The 22,559-nt window shown below is 40.7% G+C and overlaps 1 protein-coding gene across 12 annotated transcripts in view; it reads left to right on the forward strand.

Annotated features, from left to right (window-relative positions):
* CUNH8orf34 (chromosome unknown C8orf34 homolog) overlaps window positions 1–22,559 on the forward strand; it is a 470,016-nt gene that overhangs the window by 117,213 nt on the left and 330,244 nt on the right. For all 12 annotated transcript variants that reach the window (XM_052716420.1, XM_052716411.1, XM_052716412.1 and 9 more), the window contains one exon: window positions 8,548–8,576. In XM_052716420.1, coding sequence (XP_052572380.1) covers window positions 8,548–8,576 — 29 coding nt within the window. The remainder of the gene's footprint in view (window positions 1–8,547; window positions 8,577–22,559) is intronic.

Genomic DNA, 22,559 nt, shown 5'->3' on the forward strand with positions numbered 1-22,559 from the left:
CTGCCTTATTGATCACATGGATGGCTGGGCTGCCTTACTCTTATGTTAGAGGGATCTTGTGGACAGAGCTTCTGTAGGGTGACCCAAAATAAATATATTCTCATTTGGAGAATGGCATAATGTGGTGTTCTAGAGATGCAACTCTGTCCATTCTGTTATTTCCCCATCTTTAACAAAAGCATCTTTAACAATGTTGTTGCAGAAGGAGAAGCATCCTGGGGAACCCAGTTTCTATTGCTTAGGTGTGGAAGCAACGTGGCACTCATCGTGTTTATATGCATCCTACCAAAGCTGTGAGTGAGTCTGGACACCAGCTAGCATGGGAAACCCCGAGAAGCATGGAGAGAACTTAGGAATGAGAACTCTCCTCCTCACACTAACAGTTTGTTTCTCCGGTGAGGCCACACTGCAGTGAAGTGGTTCTCAGGAACAGACCTGACACTTGCTTCAGATGGCTCCGCTTAAAGCTCAGAGAAAGTGCTTCTAGATCCGGCCTTACCACGTCTTCAGTGTTGTTCTTATGGACTTTAGGTGTGCCGCATTCCATTAATGCGCCTCCATGTCATTTATCTGCTTATGGTGTTCTTGAAATGTCATCTTCTGGGACAGCTTCCCTTTCTAATAACCTGCTTTTCCTTGTCTCAGGTCAACCATATCCTCCAAGATGAATTCTCTGCTCTAGACTGAATTTAGATTTAGCATTTTGAGGCTCAATGCATTTCTCTGACTGCACTTACCTGCCATTATCTGTTTTTCCTTTATCTTCTCTTTGGACTCAGAGGATTTAAGGACAGGGCATTCGTTCTAAGGACAGAACTCTCAGACTCCCTAGGACTTAACAGTGATTAGCACTGCACACACCCATGGTTTGCTGGATGAGTGCTCCTGTTGGCTCCATGACTCACCCATATATCTTCTTTGGGATGTCTCTATCTTCATTTCTGATCTGTCTTCAGTTTCTTTAATTGAGAGCCACTGATGTAAGATGACATGAATTTGATTGAGCTCAGGTTGGTTTGCTGGGACTTTTTACTGTGACTATGAGATAAATTGGAGGGCTATGCTTAAAAACAAGGGGGTAAAAATGTGAGCAAGCAAGCTCGGGTGAAAAGGCAGCACTTGCCTGTTTTGTGCATTTGGTCAAGAAAACCATTTGCTCAGGGAACTGCTGCTCCCAGGATAGCCAGGCTCCAAACAGTTTCTGATCCCATTCCTCCTCTGCCTCTGGCAGCTTTCTTGGAAGAGGCAGTGGCGGGAGGAGTGTCTTCTGGCCATCCAGACATTGCGCTGTTTACCACAGCTCATGTAAAAAGAGTGGCTGGAGCTTTTCCAGAGAAAGGCACCCAGCTGTTGGGACACAGAGGACAGACATCCATGTACTGTAACTGATATAAATAATCTGGACTTAAAGTCAAGACAAAAAAAAGTAGCAGAAAAATTCAGTGGTCAGTCAATCATGAGCATATGAAAATAAATCTTCTCTGATAGAACAGCCTGAGGAGGTAGAGTGACAGCCCATGTGGCAGCAGAACCGGGCAGGACGAGACTGGGGGACACGGAGCCTCCAAAGGCGAAGTCCTGGTGACCCATTGTCTCTAGACTCCACCTCCTAAAGATTTCACCACTTCCCCATATAGTTCCCATCAGTTCAGGATTAAGCACTCAGCCCATGAGCCTTTGGGGGATATTTTGTATTCACGCCATTCATTCTGCCCCCGCCCTCTGCCCAGTGAGAAACATGTTTGAATTTTATGATATGAATTATAAAATGTAACCCATGAGAAAAAAAAGTAGAGTCAGATTATGTAACAACTGATGGCTCACTCATTACCACATGAATTTAGTAGTGCCAATGAGAAATAGCAAAGACGATGGATAAGCAGACCTGTATTTCAAGTTTACACTGTAGTTTGGAAGTCGGTGTGAAAACACACAATTTTTACACTGTACAGAATATGGTGTAAGAGCTGTGAGCACGTACGAGAAGCTCTAACTTCATCATACAGAGTGCACTGTAGCCATGTCTAGAAAGCTCAAAGATAGAGATGAGGTAACAACAGAACATCACAAGGATGGATGTTCTCAGATGCGAAGACGGATGCTCCTAGGGGGAGCTTAAGAAAGGTTTGTATTGTTGATGCTAAAGGATCAGACAAGATATGGAAGCTGGAAGTCTAGATGGAGACAATTATGAGAGTGGAGAGACAGGCATACTTCAAAGCCTTTTGTGAGTCACACTCCAACACTCTGTTTTGTATGGTCATCATACTGGGGCAATGTGGTGGAGAGAATTGATCTGGTCCATGCCTCAAGGCAAAAACAGAGGAGAAGGAAGCCAAAATAAAGCACTAGCCATAAGATGGGAGTGAAGGACGTAAAAGACAGCGTATTTTGTATAAACTGAGAAGTTTCTGTGACCAAGGCTTGATAGGAACAAAAACATGTTTAGTTTGTTCTGTTTTAGGTTTTTTTTTCATAAGTAAGGGAATTGCTTTCTGCCTGTACCGTACCCAAATAAGAATTCAGGAGAGTTTTGGGGTAATGTATCATAATTCTTCAAACTCTGCTCCCAGATACTGTTAGACTTATGGGCAGAGTCAGCCATGGTCCTGGGTTTCCAGAGACCAAGTGCATATCTCAGGTGGCAATTTAGGGTAGAGTTAAAGTTACAAATAAAGATATGGGAGTTATCAATGCATGGATCAAGAAACTCACAGGACACAGAACACACACATTTGAGAATCATAGAGTAAGATGATCTGAGGAAGAAAAAAGAAAAAGAATCTTTAGAAAGGTTGGATGCAAACCAGAATGTGTTTATAGAATCAAGAAGGAAAGCATCTAGTGTTAGGTAAAGTCTATAGGAAAAAGACAGAAATACACATGTTCTATGTGCGGTTGTCTCTGCACTGTGCCTCCATTGTGCACTGTGGTGGCCTTCTAACAAGTGGATAGTTGGAAGCTACATAATTTCTCTGTGCGCCTTTATCCGAATATATTAGGAGAGGAATCCATCTCCTGTTCTCATTAGTTGCCTGGGAGTGAATGAAAGTTTCTCATTTTCTACTCTGTGTTATTTCGTCTGTCATAGTTCACCTAACAAAACAACTTTCAGGAGGTAGGGTCTGCTGCAGTGCACAGTGTTGGAGTGTTCAGTCTGTTGCTTGGCTCAATGCATTTGTGTCGAATATCATGGTGCTCAGAATATAGGGTAGAGAACATCCTTCATCTCATGGTTGACAGAAACACAGAGCAAGGAAGGGACTGAGGGCCATATAACTTTCAAAGACATACTCCTAGTGACCGTTTTCTCTAGACTCCACCTTCCAAAGATTTTACCACTTCCCTAAATAGTTCCCATCAATTCAGGATTAAGCACTCAGCCCATGAGTCTTTGGGGGACACTTCACATTCAAACTATAACATTCATTCTGTGTTTTTTCCTCCCATGAGAAATGTGTATATTTGATGAAATATGAAACATGAAATATAAAAGCTCTGGTTTTACAATAGAAAAGTTCTTGGTTTGATTTGATAATCAGGAGCTATGATGCTACTTTTCCAAACAGCGTTGAGTAGATGGAGGGATGGGTAGAAGGTGGGCAGAGTGTTAAGTCATGCCAGCCTTCCTATAAAAGTATTCATGGAAAGAGAAGAATGCCAGTTGTGGTGGTACTTGCCTGCAACTCCAGCCTTTGGAAGATGGAGGGAGGAGGCCCAGAAGTTCAATATATTAATTCTGATGCTAGTCTCCTGGTCACACAAGCCCCTGATCTTCTTGGTTTGTTTTGTTTTGTTAAAAAGGGAGGATCTCAGAGAAGGTTGTAGTTAGTAGAAGGTAAGGGGTGTTGTTTGAAGTTGGGGGCTGCTTTCGTTTGGTTTCCTTTAGGGATGTGTGTGTGTGTGTGTGTGTGTGTGTGTGTGAGAGAGAGAGAGAGAGAGAGAGAGAGAGAGAGAGAGAGAGAGAGAGAGAGCTCCCAACTCTCCACTAATTAGAATACCACCACAATACACAATGGAGGCACAGTGTAGAGGTAACTGCACATGTAATATGTATATTTCCATATTTTTCTATACAGTTTATAAAAACAAAAATATTCATTATTTAATCCGTTACAAGATTAAGCAATCAAGAACGAATTCCTTGGTTCTGCTGGGTGTAACGGCATATGTCTGCAACTGCAGTACACAGAAGGATCAGGCAGAATTGCTGTAAGTTCAAGATCAGCCTCAGCTATAATATGAAACCCTGTCTCAAAACACATAAACAAACCAAGCAAGCAAACAGGAATTCTCTGCCCTAAAAGCAGCCTGTCTAAAGAGAGTTTAAATGAAAAATATTCAAGGGTGTTTATCAGGTGATGCATGTATTTTTTGCAGGTGTCTGTTTTGTCTATTACAGTAAGTGGTTTTATCTATTAAAGTGAGTGGTTTTTTCTATTACAGTAAGTGGTTTAAATTCATTAATTCTAAAAATGAGCCCAGATTTGTAGTTATCAATCTCCTTGGTGCAGTTAGCCCCACTGCAAGCTGACAATGGGATGTCTCTAAAGTTGTCACTAGGGAGGAATGTGCAGAATTTGTTCCTACAAGCTAATGTGGGCCAACCCATTCCCAAATCAGCCCTTCTATGTTTTGTAGTCTATTTCTGCATTTTCCTTCAGAATTGGAAAAAGACTTTCCAAGAGGAAGATTTAGGAGACTATGTCTCTACATTCTATCAGGAAGGTTTGTTTCCCCAACAGGGAACCAGATTTGGGAGAAATAGCTAGGATCACTTCATATGAGCATTTCCTTACCTAATTTCATGAAATGAGTCACATTGACCAAGGTGGGGAGAATTGTGCAAAGCCACTCTCTGTGTTTCCTGTAGCTACAGTGAGAGTCTAACTCTAGGCCTGGTAGATGGACTCTTGATGAAGCACACACTTGAGTGAACACACTTGAAAGCTAGGCACCCAAGAACTGTGTTTTAGAACCAGTTCCTGATGCCACTTAGACCCCTTTGGAGATTAGAACAAGAGATTGTTGGTGCTTCCACTGCATGTATTGTTTTGGTTTTGGCTGGTGTGTTGGATAAAATCTGGAGCTTCCTGGATACTAAGCAAACATTCAGTCCTCCACTAGGACATTCCCTCTAATTGTTTAATGTGGCTCTTTCAAGAATCTATGTAAAACTTTTACTTCGAGTGTTACAGCAAGTTGCTCTTGTATATTTGGTTTAGTACTGATCACCTGTCTCTGTAGGCTTTACAGGGCTGATGAAAAGCCCAACAGTCACAACCCCTTCTTAGAGAAGAGCTGTGGACATGCTCCTAGGCCCTGATATGGATGTCTGACTGTTTATACACAAGGCTAGAGCTTTCTGCTTCCATGGAGAAGTGTTTCATTAAAATTCCTACAACTACTTTTAATCAGTGTAAACTTTGATTAAAAACGAAATGAGAAATGCCCTAGACATTTTGATATTGAAAACAGAAAGTTAAGTGAATTATATCTAATAGATCTAAAGTATCTTACTAAGTATAATTTATTGGGCAAAGTCATTAAAATATGTAAATGTTAAGCCTATCTGATAATCAGTATTTCCATTAAGTGTGGTCATCAGACTATGCATTGGTAATAGTTAAATGAGGTAGGTCTCTCTTTCAAGCAAGCTTTACGATTAGGCTGATTGAGTTTATGATGGGTCTCATCACTCCCTGAAATATGTCTTCCCTTTCTTCTCCACTGCTGAACATTTCCCAACCCTGGAAAGCAGCTCCCAGTGCCAGCCACCACTCTAGAGTATCCTGTACCCTGTGGCAGGCACTTTTTTTTTATTGACTTGTCAGTAGTAATTGTCTGTGTTTTAGATAAAGGTAGGTAAGTGATGTATTGCTGCTATCTTTATGAACACTGGGTTCAGAGATCTGAGGTGTAGAATAAATTTAAAGATTTACTGATAGCTTTCTAAAAATTGGAACAGAAAACTATTTCTTCCAGTTCAAGGCATCTGAGCAGCAAGTCAAAAAGATCAAGAGAATCAGAAATCCCAAGCAGTTGAACTATGGGATATTTAACTCCAGATAACTAACTGTTGTGACTTTGAATGAGAATGAGTATTTTACTTTGTAGCATCTACATTCCCTTTCTCATATATGGAGATTTAGTCTTTTAAATATTTATGTTTAAGGTGTTCAGTCTTAATCTTGAATTAATATAGGAAAGAAACATTTCTGTAGAATAGTATTAAATGTAAAAACAGCTTGTAAGATGTATTTAACTTTTATAATCTGCAATGATACATTTTAAGTGTGTTGTAGACCATAACATGGTCCATGTGGAATGCCAGAGTTCATTCATTTGCATAAAATCTGAATTATTTACAGTAACCATTTGTAATTCTATGTATTTTTAAAAGACCAAACATTCACAAAGGTATGATGTATGTTAGACCTATATAAATAATTATAATTGCCCAAAAGCTGTGATATATCTTGACGTGTCATCTCCTGATGGTGACACATTCTACACTCTGGCACACCAGCTCCCATGCTGTTGCTCTGCAGGTTTTTCTCCTTCACAGTACAGTGTCTTTGAACCGGGATTATGCCAAAGTTACCACCTTATCCCTAAGCTAGTAGTTAAACTGTCTTCTAGTGCAGTAACAAATTATTTCATTTTATGCTCCTGAATAAAGTTTTCCCTGCAAGTATACAGGTGTCCCATGTGTGTGCCTAGTACCCATAGAGGCCAGAAGAGGACAGCTTATCCTCTGGAAATGGAATTACAGATTGTTGTGAACCATATGGATGCTGGTGACAAAACTCAGTTCTATGCAAAAGCAGCTAGTGCTCTTCATTGATTAGCCATATCTTCAGCTCCAACAAATAATTAGTCACCAATCTCTCTCTCTCTCTCTCTCTCTCTCTCTCTCTCTCTCTCTCTCTCTCTCTCTCTCTCTCTCTCTCTCTCTGTGTGTGTGTGTGTGTGTGTGTGTGTGTGTGTGTGTGTGTATGTATTCTCATGTGTTTGGAGGCTGTAGGTCAACATCAGATGCTTTTCTGAATGACTATCTGCTTGTTTTTTTGAGATAAGGTCTCTCATTGAATTTAGATCTCATCAATTTGGCCAGACTGGCTGGCTGGCCAGCAAGCCCCAGGATCCTCCTCACTCAGCTTTCCAAGTACTGGGGTTACAAGTGTGCAATCCAGCTTCTTACACAGGTGCTGGGATTCCAATCTCAGGTCCTCATACTTGTGTGGCAAACATTTTATCAGAGAAGCTGTCTCCTGATCCTCACCAATAATTTGTATCCAAAAGGATGTCATGGGCTGGGCAGTGGTGTCGCACACCTTTAATCTCAACACTTGGGAGGCAGAGCCAGGGGGATCTCTGTGAGTTCCAGGCCAGCCTGGGCTTCAGAGTGAGTTCCAGGAAAGGTGCAAAGCTACACAGAGAAACCCTCTCTCTCGGGGGAAAAAAAAGGATGTCATAGAATATTGCTATGTGGAATGCATTCTCAGATATGCTGCCTTTCTAGTTTTATCTACAAGAAGAGGAATATTGCCAATTACTGAGATGAAGAAGTGGATGTTGTTCCTTGTGAATAATTGACTCACTGGGCTGGTGTAGGTTTTGTGGGAGCTGATAGAGCATCCTGCACACTTTCTGCAGGTCATTGTGTGTCTAGGTAGGAGGGAAAGCTGAGCATGCTGAGACTCTTGCTAAGGTTTCTTTTCTTGCGACTTTTTCTGGTTCTCCCATGTGGCTCAGCTGCTCTGGCTTACCCTTCAGGCTCTACTGAGCTTGAGCTTCAAATCCCATTGTGACATTCTGTTCCCTTGCACTTTAGACTTGCAGACTTTTTCTTGTCTCCCGATCCTTCTTCCTCAAACTTGACACCAGCTCATTCCTGCTGTCTGTCCCAAACCTGAGGGATGGCCCTGTCTACTCCAGTGCCTAGGCAAGGAGACTCTTCCTAGCCATAACATGGGACACTATCATAACATGAAAAAAATAAATAAAAATCAAAACCTGGAAGGATGAGATTGAAATGCCAACAGGAAATGATCCTGTAGCGAAACATATTGGTGTGAGTTAGTTGAAAGGACTTACACTCAGTGAAAAGATGTTTCAGCAAAGAGCTCTGGTATTTAAGAAAGAAACCTTACCAGGAGAATTTCTGGATCGAACACAAAAAGGGTAGAAAAAAACAGAGTTTCAAGACAAAAAAAAAGTGAGGGGAGTTGACTGGCATCTCCATGATGTTCTAGCAAGTTAGCTCTGACTCTGAAGACCTACAAGAAACAGCTGCTTATTCTCAGATTCCGTCTTTCATTTGTGATGCTTCAGAAGGTCCTGGCTTCATTGTTGACTTTAATTCTTAATTTGCTTTCATAAGTACAAAGGACATATTTTATTATTTTAAAGAACCAATGAAAAGGAACAAAATTGAATAGGTAATGCACCAGATTTATGACTAGAATTTTTTTTTTAATTTGTAGCATCCAGTCATCAAAGCTTGCTTCTAAAATTGTCTTGTAAATCTCTTTTGAATCCCAGGTATTGCGATTTCAGATGAACTTGATAAGGTAAGCTGAGCTCTGTATCTAATGACCAAACACAGAACTTGTGTCTGAATCTACATCTAAATTACTTTTTCTGAAATATAAAGCATGCTCTGATATAGTTTGTTTTGTGTTAATATTTTAATACTTTGATAATCCTTAATGAAAAATATTGCATTAAATATTTATCATCTACAAAATTTGTTTAGATTAAATAGAATCACCAAATCATCATATGAAAATGAAAAACTAGTAATACTATGTATATTATTAGGATATGACCATATCTAGATGATGACAATGATTATGATGATGATAATAATGATGTTGATGAAGATAATTGTGATGATGGTGATGATTTTGATGGTGGTAACCATGGTGATGGTGATAATGCTGGTGATGGTAATGAGTGAAGGTAGTCACCATGGTGATGGTGAATGTGATGATGATTGTATTAACTATAGTGATGTTGGTAGTGGTGATGATGACTATGATGATAATTATTATGGTAGGAACTTGACATTTTCTACCTTTGCCCTCCTCATTAACAATTGTTGTTTGCTTGATTTAACTTTCCAAGATGCCAAGAGAATGTGATGGCAGGCTGAAGTGATGTAGAAAGGTGGTGAAAGCAGTATGCATAGAAACAGATACACTGAAAAAATATTTCAGCAGTAATGCCTGTAGAACTATTCCTGGAGTGGCTGTGGTAGTCACAAAGTCAGGCAGTGATTCTTGAATCTTAGAGTTAGGCTTCTATTTGAACCAGAGTGACTGTAGGAGAACTGGAGAAAGAGCAAATGCTCAGGTGGAGCCATTATCAAGAGTTCTCTTGGATGCACTCATTTTGAGCTGTTTATTAAACATGTTCATATAGTTGATGCTCACAGGGCGGTTCTCTTTCAGAACGACACACTTGGGAGTTACCTTCATCTAAGTTCTCAACTTCTTTTAGTCTTGGCATCCCTTTATGGCTCCTCAGTATTACAGAGGCCTCTAAAGACCTTTTATTTCACATACATTCTCTCTGGCAATATTTGCCATGTGAGAAATTTAAACTGATAACATTTCATGTGTTTATTTTTAATAGTACTAACTAAAGTTGTTACATTGGTAAAAATAAACATATTAATAAAAATTGCTTTGTTTTCCAAAAAAGAAACAAAAACAGAAAGCAAACAAACAAAAAGAGCATTATTGAGGAAGAAGTATTCACATTTTAAAAACCTCTTTTATGCTGGAAACAGCTGAAAGATGCTGGATTTTCATATCTACTTCTTCATTTAATACAATACAATCTTCTTCTTTGGATCAAAAAATCTGGCATCAGAAATGTAGTTAGAAAGGAATGGCATGGAAAGAATCATCACTGATAAAGCATTGCATAGATTAAAACCATATAAATCATGACATTAAAAAATATCAAAGTATAGTACAAATGGTACTGTTTGCACCAGAGTGAAATATCTCAAATATTAATATGATTTCGATTGTTTTGTTTTAAAATGCCTACCTGAATCACTAAAAAAACAAGCTTAGATATAGTCTTAGACATGGTTTCATTCAGTAACTGCAACTGTGTTTTGAACCTACTTGAATTGCCACCTGGTGTGACTGCAGGACTAGGTCTTCATTGTGGACAACAGCAAGTAGAGTGAGAGCCAGGTGTGATCTCCTGGCTTTGCTCATCATTCCTGGTTCCCACTCTGTGTTCCGCATCCTTTGCTTCCCTGAGCCATGAAACTTACTCACAATTTGCAAAAACAATGTTCTCATCTCTTGCCCATACAATCTATCCTCATTTTAAGTAAAAAAAATACTGTGGTATGTCTTTCTAGATTCTTGTCTATTTTTTTCTTTTCTTTCTCCTCATATGCTCTACAAAACTCTGACCACCCGACCTATAACTAAGTGTGCACGGAGCTTTCACTGGTTTGCTCCACTTGCCTCTTCCTGTGCTCTGAGGGACAGTGCCATTGCTGTGTACCTTTCTGCTGAGCCCAGGAACCTTTCCTCTTACTGAAATGGCTTTGGCTCTCAGTGAGTGACTTAGAGCTGCCTTGTCCCATAGTCAGGTGCCTTCCACAACACATCTTTCCCCACACACTTTCTTCCCATTGCTGGGTCGGGGAGTGGGGGAAGGGGAGTCCAATTCACAAATCTGCACGACACTGCTCTTTTGTGTCAGTTTACCTAATCTGTTTCAGAAAACTTCATGGAAATTTATTATGTTCATTTCAATTGAGGAAGACACCAACAACTGTCATAAGTAATCTCCATTTTGAAAAATGTCAGTGAACAAGAACTCGATGCCATTCATATTTGATAGTCAAGGGTGGGTTAGGATCCAGGCTTTCTGTGAAGATCTGGGTTCTTTGCCAGCCAAGCGAAGCATCACTTGAGTAGAGCGCCTGTCTCACAGCACCCCCTTGTGGCCAGAAAGCTCATAATCCTGAATTTTCCTGACCCCAAAAATCCCAGGCAACTGTAAATAATGACTTTTTTTCCCCTTAATTTTGGAGTAGTTCCTTTTTAAGGGAAAGGATTTATAATACAGTCATAACATTTCTCTCTTCCCTTTCTTCCCTCAAAGCCCTTTCATATACCCCTCCCCACTCTCCTTCACCTTTTTCTCTATATTGTTATTGCATGCATATATGTATATGTATAAACACATACATATTCCTAACTATAACCTGTTCAGTCTGTACGATGTTACTGGTGAGTGTCTTTAGAGCTGACAGTTTGGTACTAGATGACCAGTCGCTGTGCGCTTTGCTTTTGTTGGCTTGGTCCCTGTGTCTTTGGCGCAATGATAAACACACATATAACTTTTTACTTCCAATCCCACATCAACTTTGATGTTCCACCAGAGATATAGTTTTTGACGCTTTATGAAATACTCAGTTTTATTATCCTATGCCGATTCAACTGTCATTTTGCTTCAATCATTTTCTCTGGGACTTTTAAGGTCCCTGAATTCTGAGAACTTACTATTTTTTCCTTACAAATTCAAGGATGGCGTGAATCCCACCATTCTCGGCTCACTAGCCATTTTGCTCCTATCCTGTGTGGTATACCCGATTTCTGTGGTGCTGTGACATTGCATCAGCACAAACTGACCATCCTGCTCTTCTATGATTTAGAAATCGATATGAGCCGTGTCCTTGTGTTGGTGTCAAGATGCTCTCAGAGATGCATCTCTGACGGGAGGTCCTCAGAGAACTTTCTGTCCTTGCTTTTTTCCTGTACAGGTGGTTTGTATACCTCAGCATGAAGTTCCCTAGGAAGATCTCTAGAACTGACATTATCCCTACTTGCTTTAACTTCAGCCTGGTCATGTTAGGTTGTGGTTGCCTGGGCAACCACAGGAATCCTTTCTACCCAAAGTCCTTAACTCCAATCTTCTAATGTCAGAATGTAATGTGCTCATAAGTTTTAAGAGTTAGGAACTAGATATCAGTGAGAAGGCATTAGCTTGTCTCCACAGCCACTTTCTGAGTACTTATGGTGGGTCTGTCTGTCTGTCAGCCTTTCTATCCAATAAATATGTAATTTATTGAGTATAAACTTTCCAAAGTCTCTTGATTCCTATTTAACCCTTCAAAATGCCACATGGTAGGTAGAAATATCTGGGATGGTCCTCAGCTATGCTTGGCTGAAAATAGTTTCTGAGCAATTATTCCTGTTCAGGCGTGCTCTATGAAATCTGAATGCATATCTATCTGTCTGTCTGTCTGTCTATACTTATACTGGGTCTTCCATAGCCCAGGATGGCTTTGAACTCACTCCGTTAAGCTGTGTATGACCTTGACCTTGATCCTCCCACATCCACCTTCCTGGTGCTAGGAATACAGGTATGTGTCACTAAATCTGATGGGTGTGCTGGGATCGAACCCAGGGCTTCCTTCAGTCAGTCAAGCACTCTACCAGCTAAGCCATTGGCCTTCCAGTTTCTCTGTCTTTTCGGGCATCCCTCACTTTTTACAGGTTTCCCTTGGCAGAAGTCCCTCAGTTGCTTGCTCCCTCTCAATCTCTGATGCTAGGACACTCTACCTAAGACCAGCCAGCAGAGGAAACTCACCTAGGCAGACCCCTGATGCAAGCTTTGCTCGGAACTGCTGCTGCCTGACGAATTAAGTACATGTTTCTAAGACTAGAATTAAGTCTTCATCTTATGTCTCACATCAGAACTTCAGGTTTAATTTTCCTTTTTGCTATTCAGACACTATACTGTATGCAGCAAGGCCCAGGGCAGGAAGGCAGCCAGAAAGACAGCACTTGCAGGGCACAATTCTTATGGTTTCCATGGTTTTGACCATCCTTCTAAGTCCAGCCTTCCTGGTCACCCTTGGAGATGTGATCATTTCTTAGAGGACACAGTGATTTTGTGAAAATGGCCCTTCTTGACTGACCCTGTAAGTGTTTGTGTTTTCTCCTTGTCAAAGAGGCCTGGCGTTGTGGGAAACTCCGCATATCAGCCTTGGATTGATTCTTGGAGTCTTTCATTTCACAAATATGTACCACATCCTGACCGCTGCCAGGAATTATTTATAGATGCTGGTTCCTTGTCCCTCATGTAGGTTGCAACTATTTAAAACAATGACATGAATTTCCCATGAAAATAATTTTATATACATAGCTAAAATATCAAAAATAAGAAATATTTCAAAATATGTATGAGAGATCATTTCAATGAGAGCAGAACTTGAGTAACACACAGACCTCTCCTACAAGTGTGGTGCCAAATTCTGTTCACTCCACACAGGAAGCTGTGTGCCTCAATGTACCCACCACTCATAGGATCAAAGTAAAACACCAGGTTGAGAGATCCCCTTGCTCAGACCTAAGAGATTATCTCCCATGTCTTTTGCTGTATCATGCATTCAATAATATTCTACACTTCTGTATAACAAAGAATATAGTCATGGGGGTAAAAGGTCTGCTTGGGAGGAAGGAGAAAACTTAAGGTATCACACACCTAGACAGGAGAAGCCTCCAAAATACATGAACAATCCCAGAAGCCCAATAACAAAGCAAACAAGTGGGTTAAAACCAGGCAAAGTGATATGAATAGACGCAGAACGTCACTGGCCACTGGAAAACCCCAAAAGCAAAGCCACAGTTTGCCACTGCCACACAAAGCACTAGTGGTAAAGTTAGTACACGATAACAAACAAACAGGAAATAGCAAGTGTTGAGTGCCAGTGCAGATGTGGAGAAGGTGGGACTTTGTCCATCATTGTTGGGGAGAACGTGGCATAGAACAGGAACTATGGAAGACGGTATACAACTCTTTAAGTAATTAAAAGTAAAATTACCATATGCCAGAGCTTGGGTGGGAATACAAAATGAAACAGCCACTCTGGAAAAACAGTTTGGCAGTTCTTCAAGTAATTAAAAATAAGCTCACCATATGCTGTGGTTTTAGCATTTGTGTCCTTTCACAATTCACATTGAAACTTAATACTCAAACTATTAAACCTCATTGTATTAAGTGGCAAAGTTTTTTAAGTGACTGGGTCATGAGGTACCAATCATTGGCATCAGTTTCCTGCTGGAGGGTTTTGGGATCCTGCTTGGCCCTTCCTTTCTCCTCTCCCATGTGAGGACAAGGTACTCATCACTTCTTGCCTGTGACCTTACAGCAAAACTCACCATCATGCAACAGAGGGTGTGGCTTTATAAGAGACTTTGGGAACCTTGATCTTAGAGACCCAGCCTCTAGAGTGGTGAGACGCAAATTTCTATTATTTGCAAATTACCTAGTTTAAGATGCTTTGCTATACCAGTAGATAGGAATTGAAATGGTATATGATAAAGAAACCCCATTGATAAACACACATCTAAAAGAAGCAAAGCAATATCTGTGAGAGGTGTTTCTATATCCTGATCCCAGCAACGTTGTTCATCAGGACATGAGAACAACCAAAGTGCTCATCAGTGGGGAAGTATATCCATACAGTGGATATTAGTCAGCCATCAAAAGAATGACACATCGTAATGTAGAGCATGAATGAACTTTGAGGTGCTCGGGCACAGTGAAATAAGCCAGTCTCAGAAGATAAGTATTATATGTGTGGTACTTAGAAGTCCCATTTACAGAAACAGCAGTACAATGGCAGTTTCCAAGGACTAGGTTCTAGGAAGATCGGGACTTGTTGAATGAGTATAGACTTTGCCTGACAGTATGGAAAAACCTCTTCACAAACTTAGCTTGTGCAGAGATGGGCAGTACAATAAGAATATATTCAATGCAACTGAGTGGTGCCAGGAACGTGGCCAAGGTGTTAGCTTTATGTCCAGAACAGTTATTACAATTTTAAAAACTGGCCTTTCCATTGTAAGATCATTACTTTTATAGTAGTTCTTAGAAAAATGTGCACAGACCCAGATGTGCCATGAAACACAAGCAACCAGAACATAAGCAGTCAGAAAAATATCCACTGGAGATCTCAATGGCAAAGCAAAGGACAGACCTCCCTGATGTTCTCACTCAAGAAATGGACTTTACAGCGACTGTGCGGCTTTCCGAGAAGTCATCAGAATTACTGCTGTCTTGTACACACTGGACTTGAATCCCTCAGCCATGAATATTTAAATGGATGCATAATCGTGATGATGAAGATAATGTATAGTAATGTCCTCTCTAGTGCTTGCTATAGGCTAGATGTTGGTTAAGCACTTTACATAGATTATGCCATTTCACGTGGCTCATTTGCTATGCACTGGAGGAGCTTTTAAATTATCTACTTGTATCGTCCCATTTAACATTCTTTAACTGGAAAATGTGATTCCATCCTTCTTTGGTAGGTAGGAATTTGACATACAGAGAGATTGATGGACTTACTGGAGGTTGCATACCTAGAAGGCAGAAGACTGGACACAGAGCAGGGGTGGGACACATCAGGGTGGGACACATGAGGAGTGGGACATACCAGGAGTGGGACACACCAGGGGTGGGACACAGCAGGGGTGGACACAGAGCAGGGGTGGACACAGAGCAGGGGGAACACAGAGCAGGGTGGACACAGAGCAGGGTGGACACAGAGCAGGGGTGGACACAGAGCAGGGGGAACACAGAGCAGGGTGGACACAGAGCAGGGCAGACACAGAGCAGGGGTGGACACAGAGCAGGGGGAACACAGAGCAGGGTGGACACAGAGCAGGGTGGACACAGAGCAGGGGTGGACACAGAGCAGGGGTGGACACAGAGCAGGGGTGGACACAGAGCAGGGTGGACACAGAGCAGGGGTGGACACAGAGCAGGGGTGGACACAGAGCAGGGCAGACACACAGCAGGGGTGGGGCACAGAGCAGGGGTGGACACAGAGCAGGGCAGACACAGAGCAGGGGGAACACAGAGCAGGGGTGAACACAGAGCAGGGGGGACACAGAGCAGGGTAGACACAGAGCAGGGGTGGACACAGAGCAGGATGGACACAGAGCAGGGGTGGACACAGAGCAAATCCATGTTGGCAGCCTCTGCAGTGCACTCAGTCAGTGGCTCCCTGCATTGCCTGGGGCAAAGTAATCGCTCAATTGGTAACCATTTTATTAGTAGAAACTGTTTCTTCCTGGTGCTCACTTTTGTAGACTTAAATTAACTAAGCTTTGGTTAAAAAAATACTGGGTACATAGCTATCCAGAGCTTTTCAAACAGTAATTTATCATATTTAAAGTCAACATCCCACAACATTTTGCCACTCTTCTCATGATCAAGACATTTTATTTCAGCTATTTTATGGTAGTAATGATTCTCATTTGTTTTTATGGAGTGGGAACCTAGCAAGAGTTAAGACAGTATCCTAACTAGGTTCCTATTTCTGTGGGAAAACATCACGACCAAAGGCAACTTACACTTCCAGATAACATCCCATCACTGAAAGAAGACAGAATAGGAACCTGAAGGCAGGAACTGATGCAAGGCCATGGGAACTGTGGTGATATTTTATTTGTGCTCTAATAAATAAAGCTTACCTGGAGATCAGAGGAGAAGCCAGCCACTATATTAACATAGAACTCAGGCAATGGTAGCACACGGCTTTAATCCTATCACTCGGGAGGCAGGGATCTGTCTGGATCTCTGTGAGTTCAAGGCCACACTGGAAACAGAGCCAGGCATGGTGATACATGCCTTTCATCCCAGCACCAACCATAGAGGTCTGGAGGTCTATACAGACAGACAGGAAGTGACAGAGCTGGGCAGTAAGAGGAAGTGATGTAGCTAGGCTGAGAGAGCAAATGAGAGAGCAGAACAGAAAGGCATATAGGTATGGGTAGACAGGAAGTAGCTCTCTTTGGAGACTGAGGTGTCAGTGAGGTAAGGTTAGCTTGTGCCTTTTCCTATTTCCCTGATCTCTCAGGTTTTCACCCCTATATCTGGCTTCGTGATTTTTATTTAATAAGACCGTTTAACAATTTGTCTACAGAGAACCACTGCTTACTGGCTTGCTCTTCTTGTTCAGCCCACTTACTTTTTTTTTGATTAAATTATTTTTATTCATTTTACATACCAATCAAAGATCCCCCTCTTCCTCCTGCCCCTCCAGCCTCCCAACCCACCCCCATTCCCTCCGACAAGAAGGTAAGGCCCTGCCTCAAGGCTGTGCGAGGTGTCCCATCATAAGTAGTGGGCTCTGAAAAGCCCACTCATGCACCAGGGATGGATTCTGCTCCTACTGCCAGGAGGCCCCTTAAGCTGATCAAGCTACATAACTGTCTTGCTATACAGAGGGCCTAGTCTAGTCCCATGGAGGCTCCACAGCTATTGATCCAAATTTCACGAGTTCCCACTAGTTTGGTTTGGTTATCTCTGAAGGTTTCCCCATCATGATCTTGATGCCCTTGCTCACAGCATCCCTCTTCTCTCTCTTCAACTGGACTCTTGGAGCTCATCAGCCCACTTTCTTATACAACTCAGGACCTCCTCCTCTGGGTGGCTCTGCTTATAGTGAGCGGAGCCCTCCTATACTAATCATCAACCAAGAAAATGTCCCACAGTCTTGCTCACAGGCCAATCTGATGGGGACATTTTGTCAATGTATGTCCCTTCTTCCCAGAGGGCCCTTGCAAATATCAAGTTGATGAAAATAAACAAACAAACTAACCAGAACAAATGGTGTCCCACAATTAGTGTTTTAATGGGGGAAATTAAATATGTGTGCATTCTGGTGGAGATGGGGCTGGAGAGCTAATTGGACGATAAAGGAGCTTGTATGGCTCTTCCAAGTGACCAGAGTCTGGTTCCCAGCATTTATGCTGGCACCCAAAGCCTCTGTCCTCCATGGGCACCTAAACTCATGAATGCATACTCATAACACACACATACTCAATAAAATCTTTAAAAAATATGTAGTGAGATGACTGCGGTGTTAACTCCTTAAAGTACAGTCTTTCACATCCACAACAGCCCTGAGAAAAATCTGGTGATATCCATCATATACATAGTTAGGAGTTGGTCAACCTGAAAAGATTCACAAATATGAAAATATATTTGAAAATTCAGATTTGAATATCACTTAACTCCAAGCCATATTTCTACCTACTATATTGTCTCTCCTTCTTAAAGAGCTGACAATTTCTAAGACAGCCTTTGGAAATTATTTTATGCTGACTAAATGGGTAATGGGAATCCAACACTGTCGCTGGTAAAGAACACCAGAGGCCACTGGATGGCTGCTGTACAAAATGTGCAGTGCAAAAGGGAGATATCACCTTATAAATAGGGGCATCTCTTCTCCAGACGACTTTCTGCTGATTCTTCACCAGAGAAGTAAATGTACATTTTTGTGGCTTATTTTGTCACTATTTGGAGAGAGTTTCCTTGATGTTTTAGTACAGCAGGGCATACTTTAATTGTTGATGACCCAGAGCTAGAGAGATGCTCAGCATTTAAGAGTATGGCTGCTCTTGCAGAAGACTCCAGTTTAGTTCCCAGCCACTCACCTGATGGCTCATAACTGCCTGTAACTCCAGTTGCAGGGCATCTGATGCCCTCCCTGGCCTCAGCAGCCACCAGGCACACACATGGTACACATGCATACATGTAGGCACTCACACATACACATAGGGTAAAAATAAACAAACCCTTAATAAACAAATACATCGCTATGGTCCTTTGTCCTGCTTCTAGAATCTCCTGTCCACATGTATTATGTGATATTAGGGGCAGTAGAGGAAAGGAAAGCAGAGAAGTCTTTTATGTGCTTTGGTGGTATATGTTTGATTTTTAAAAGATAACTGCTGTAATATTAGGGGAAATAATTATGCTTATTTTATTAGAAGTTTGCTAATATGGTTCTTGCCCATTTTTATCTTTAAAAACCTGTATCAAAGAGATGAAAAAAGGAAACAATTTCCAAGGAAAAACTGATTATATTTAAGTCACGAATGAAGCTTAAGTGTATCTATAAGTACAGGGAGTTCTGAAATCAGAGACTAAGGACTGAAGCAATGGCTCAGTGGTTAAGAGCACTTGATGCTTAATCACGAGGACAAGTGTTCAGAACCCAGTACCCAAGTAACAAGCCATACACCCCACAGCTGCCTGTAATGCCAGCCCCAAGGGATCTTATATCCTACTTAGGCCTCCTCTGTCTGTGCACAGTTATATATATATACACTCACATAGACACATACACAGATGCAAAAAACTCTTAATAAACAAATTAAACAGGGGAAGATATATAAATTCTACTACAAAGGAACCATATGAGGAGTTAGTTGACAGAAAAAATATCTTTCTTAACGATGTAAAACAATGGTTAGTCTTATCACAATATAAATACCAATGCATATCTATCAGACTTATAAAGTCCCCAAAGTCTGTCAAAATGCTATTTGGATGAGGCTTTGGTAAACAGGCACATGGGCACATTGATAGTGAGAATATGAAATGGTACAGATACTCTGGAGGAAAATGTTGCAGTATCTTAAACATTTGATGTGCAGTTGTTTATCAAGATCTCCTACTCCTATGTTACTTTTTTATTGCTTTGACAAAACACCCAACAACTTATAAAAGAAATCATTTCATTAGCCTTTTGTTATCAAAGGGTTAGAGTCCATGACATAGGAGCAGAGGCAAGGCAGTAGAAACAGCCGTGAGCTCACAACTTGATGGAAATCACGAGTCAGAAAGAAAGGACATATTGAGAATGGCACAAATATATTGCAGTCATTTGAAGCATGTGACTGCCTCCATTTACATGCCTCTTCTAACAAGGCCACATCTCCTAATCCTTCCCAAATAGTTCCACCACCTAGGGACCAAGTATTCAAACATATGAGTCTATGGGGGCCATTCTCATTCAAATCACCAATCTTCTTAAAGAATATACTGGCAACATGTGACGAGATTTATACATGTGATTATATACTGTCATATTACTTTAGAAGCTGAAGAGTGAAAACAGCCAAGAATTCATTAAAAATAGTACTGAATAAACTTTAGAACATTGACTTAACACAGAATTATATGATCTTAAGAATGAAAGAATTTATTTTATGGAGTGATCCCCAGTTATCTTGTTAAATGAAAAAATCAAGGAGATGAAACATGCTTATAGCATGCCCCCATTCATTAAGTGCATGTAATGAAAGCATATAAACATATTTGCTCATCATCACACCAAAGTATAGATAACAAGACCTCTCATGCACTAAGACACATACACATACACCCATCTGAAGTTACTCTATGTGCTACCTGTGGAATAAGAGAAAGTACTTGGTGCATGGATAAGGGATGGGGCAGGAATGCAGTTGATCTTTCAGGATTTTGAATGCTTTACTTTAGAACCAGTGAGTATTTTGTATAATTTTAAAGCAAATTAAATATTTTTTTTTTTTTTGGTTTTTCGAGACAGGGTTTCTCTGTGTAGCTTTGCGCCTTTCCTGGAACTCACTTGGTAGCCCAGGCTGGCCTCGAACTCACGGAGATCCGCCTGGCTCTGCCTCCCGAGTGCTGGGATTAAAGGCGTGCGCCACCACCGCCCGGCGCAAATTAAATATTTGTATCTTAATAATGTATTCTTATTTTCTAAGGCAAATGAGCGTAACTGTATTTCAGGTTGTGATATAAAGAGATATAAATGAATTAGACCATGTCTTTAGAGCCAGCCATCATATTTCTTCACAGGGAATGTGTTCTAAGGACAGACAGCACAGCAATGCAGTTTTAGATTGTTTTCTTCATGTGTTTTGTATTGTATGCCAAAGAACTTATACAAGTCTATTTAAGAACTTGAATTTGGGGAATGGATAAAGAAAATACATATATACATACATTTATATAAAAATTCTATAATCCCAATTTTAAATAGAAGATATCATGATGAGGTAAATATTGGGTGTGATTAGAAAACCAAAAGTTAGTAGACATTGTATCAATTGATGCAGGTCAGCCCCAGCAAAAGTTGGTAAAAATAATAGGTGAAATGTTCATAATTCCAGAAAATCAATATGGTCTCCAGCTGTCAGTCCCAGAAGATATTTATTGATGAGAGAAAAGCCCTAAGTTCAGTTTGGAGAAAACAGAAAATACTGTCTCAAATTAGTGATGGCCATCAGTCCAGACAGTGATGGTCATCAGTATGGCCTGTGACGGCCATCAGTCCAGTCAGTGATGGCCTTCAATACAACTAGTGATGGCTGTCAGCCCAGCCAGTGATGGCTGTCAATCCAGCCAGTGATGGCTGTCAATCCAGCCAGTGATGGCTGTCAATCCAGCCAGTGATAGTCATCAGTCTGGTCAGTGATGGCTGTCAGTACAGCCTGTAATGGGAAAGCAAGACCAACACCATGTACTTTTTGATGTGAGTAGTGTGAATTACTTTGCTGTTAGTATTCTAAAGAATTCGTGACATGAGTTTGAATACAAGGGAACATCTGAAATACACTACCTGGGATATTTTCCCAAAATAATAAATTTTAATTCTTAAAAAAAAAATGGAGGTTGTGGATATCAAAGAGACACTGAAACCTGTTCATGGCATAAAGAAATTTAAAGAGCTTCATATGTTTGAATTCTACATATGACCTATAATTTTCTTTTGTAATGAGCAATAATATTCAGATAATTCAGATAATTGAGGACAGAAAGTTGGCAATTAGCAATCGTTAATGATTGGGTTTGAATGTCATATGGCAGCCATGTTAGAAGGTGTTCTATACTTTAAAGTATTTAGGGGAAAAAGCATCACATCAGAAGTGGTTCTGGGAACATTTTGTAATATATATGTATATATATGTATATATATATATATATATATATATTATATCCATAGACCTCCTATAATATATGTAAATGATAAAACAAAGTGACAGGCAAAATAGCAATTGAGAGAGTCAAACCACAGTGCTGTTAAATTAAGTGACATTTGGGCAGCCTTGCTGAGATAGAAAGGGGTTCTTTACTATGCTTTCTGCTTTCTTCTTCCAGGAAGACTGAGTCCTGAGAAGATTTTTTTTTTTTTTGAGACAGGGTTTCAACTGTGTAGCACTGGCTGGCCAGAAACACTCTATGTAGACCAGGATGGCCTCAGACTTAAAGATCTGCCTACTTCTTTCTAAGTGCTGGGATTAAAAGCATGCACCACCATGTCTGACAAGGAAAAACATTTGAAAAGCTTATTTGTTAGTTTTATCAACTATTATAACCATTAGCCATTAGCACCTCTAGTTCAGAGTTTCTAGTCTTTGAATATTTCACATTACCAGTAAGTGAAGTACCTCAGAATCATGTCTGCTTGTAGATCTGGAGCAGAGGATGTATAAAAAGAAACTTTTGTGTCTCACTAGGATGAGCAAACTACTAAGGAGGACTCAGACTCGCTCAGGAACGAAGTAGAATTATCTCCTTCTGGGGAAAGTTGAGAAACTGGAACATGAGTAAAAATAATAACTTAGATGCTGTGAGTGATGCCAGATCTTACAAAACCCATATTTTCATCAAAGACTCTCTTAATCATTTTTAAGATGCCAGGGATCTACAATTATTATTTT

Source organism: Peromyscus californicus, unplaced genomic scaffold, assembly GCF_007827085.1.
Source record: "Peromyscus californicus insignis strain IS unplaced genomic scaffold, ASM782708v3 Scaffold_5__1_contigs__length_169319896, whole genome shotgun sequence".
Lineage (NCBI taxonomy): Eukaryota > Metazoa > Chordata > Mammalia > Rodentia > Cricetidae > Peromyscus > Peromyscus californicus.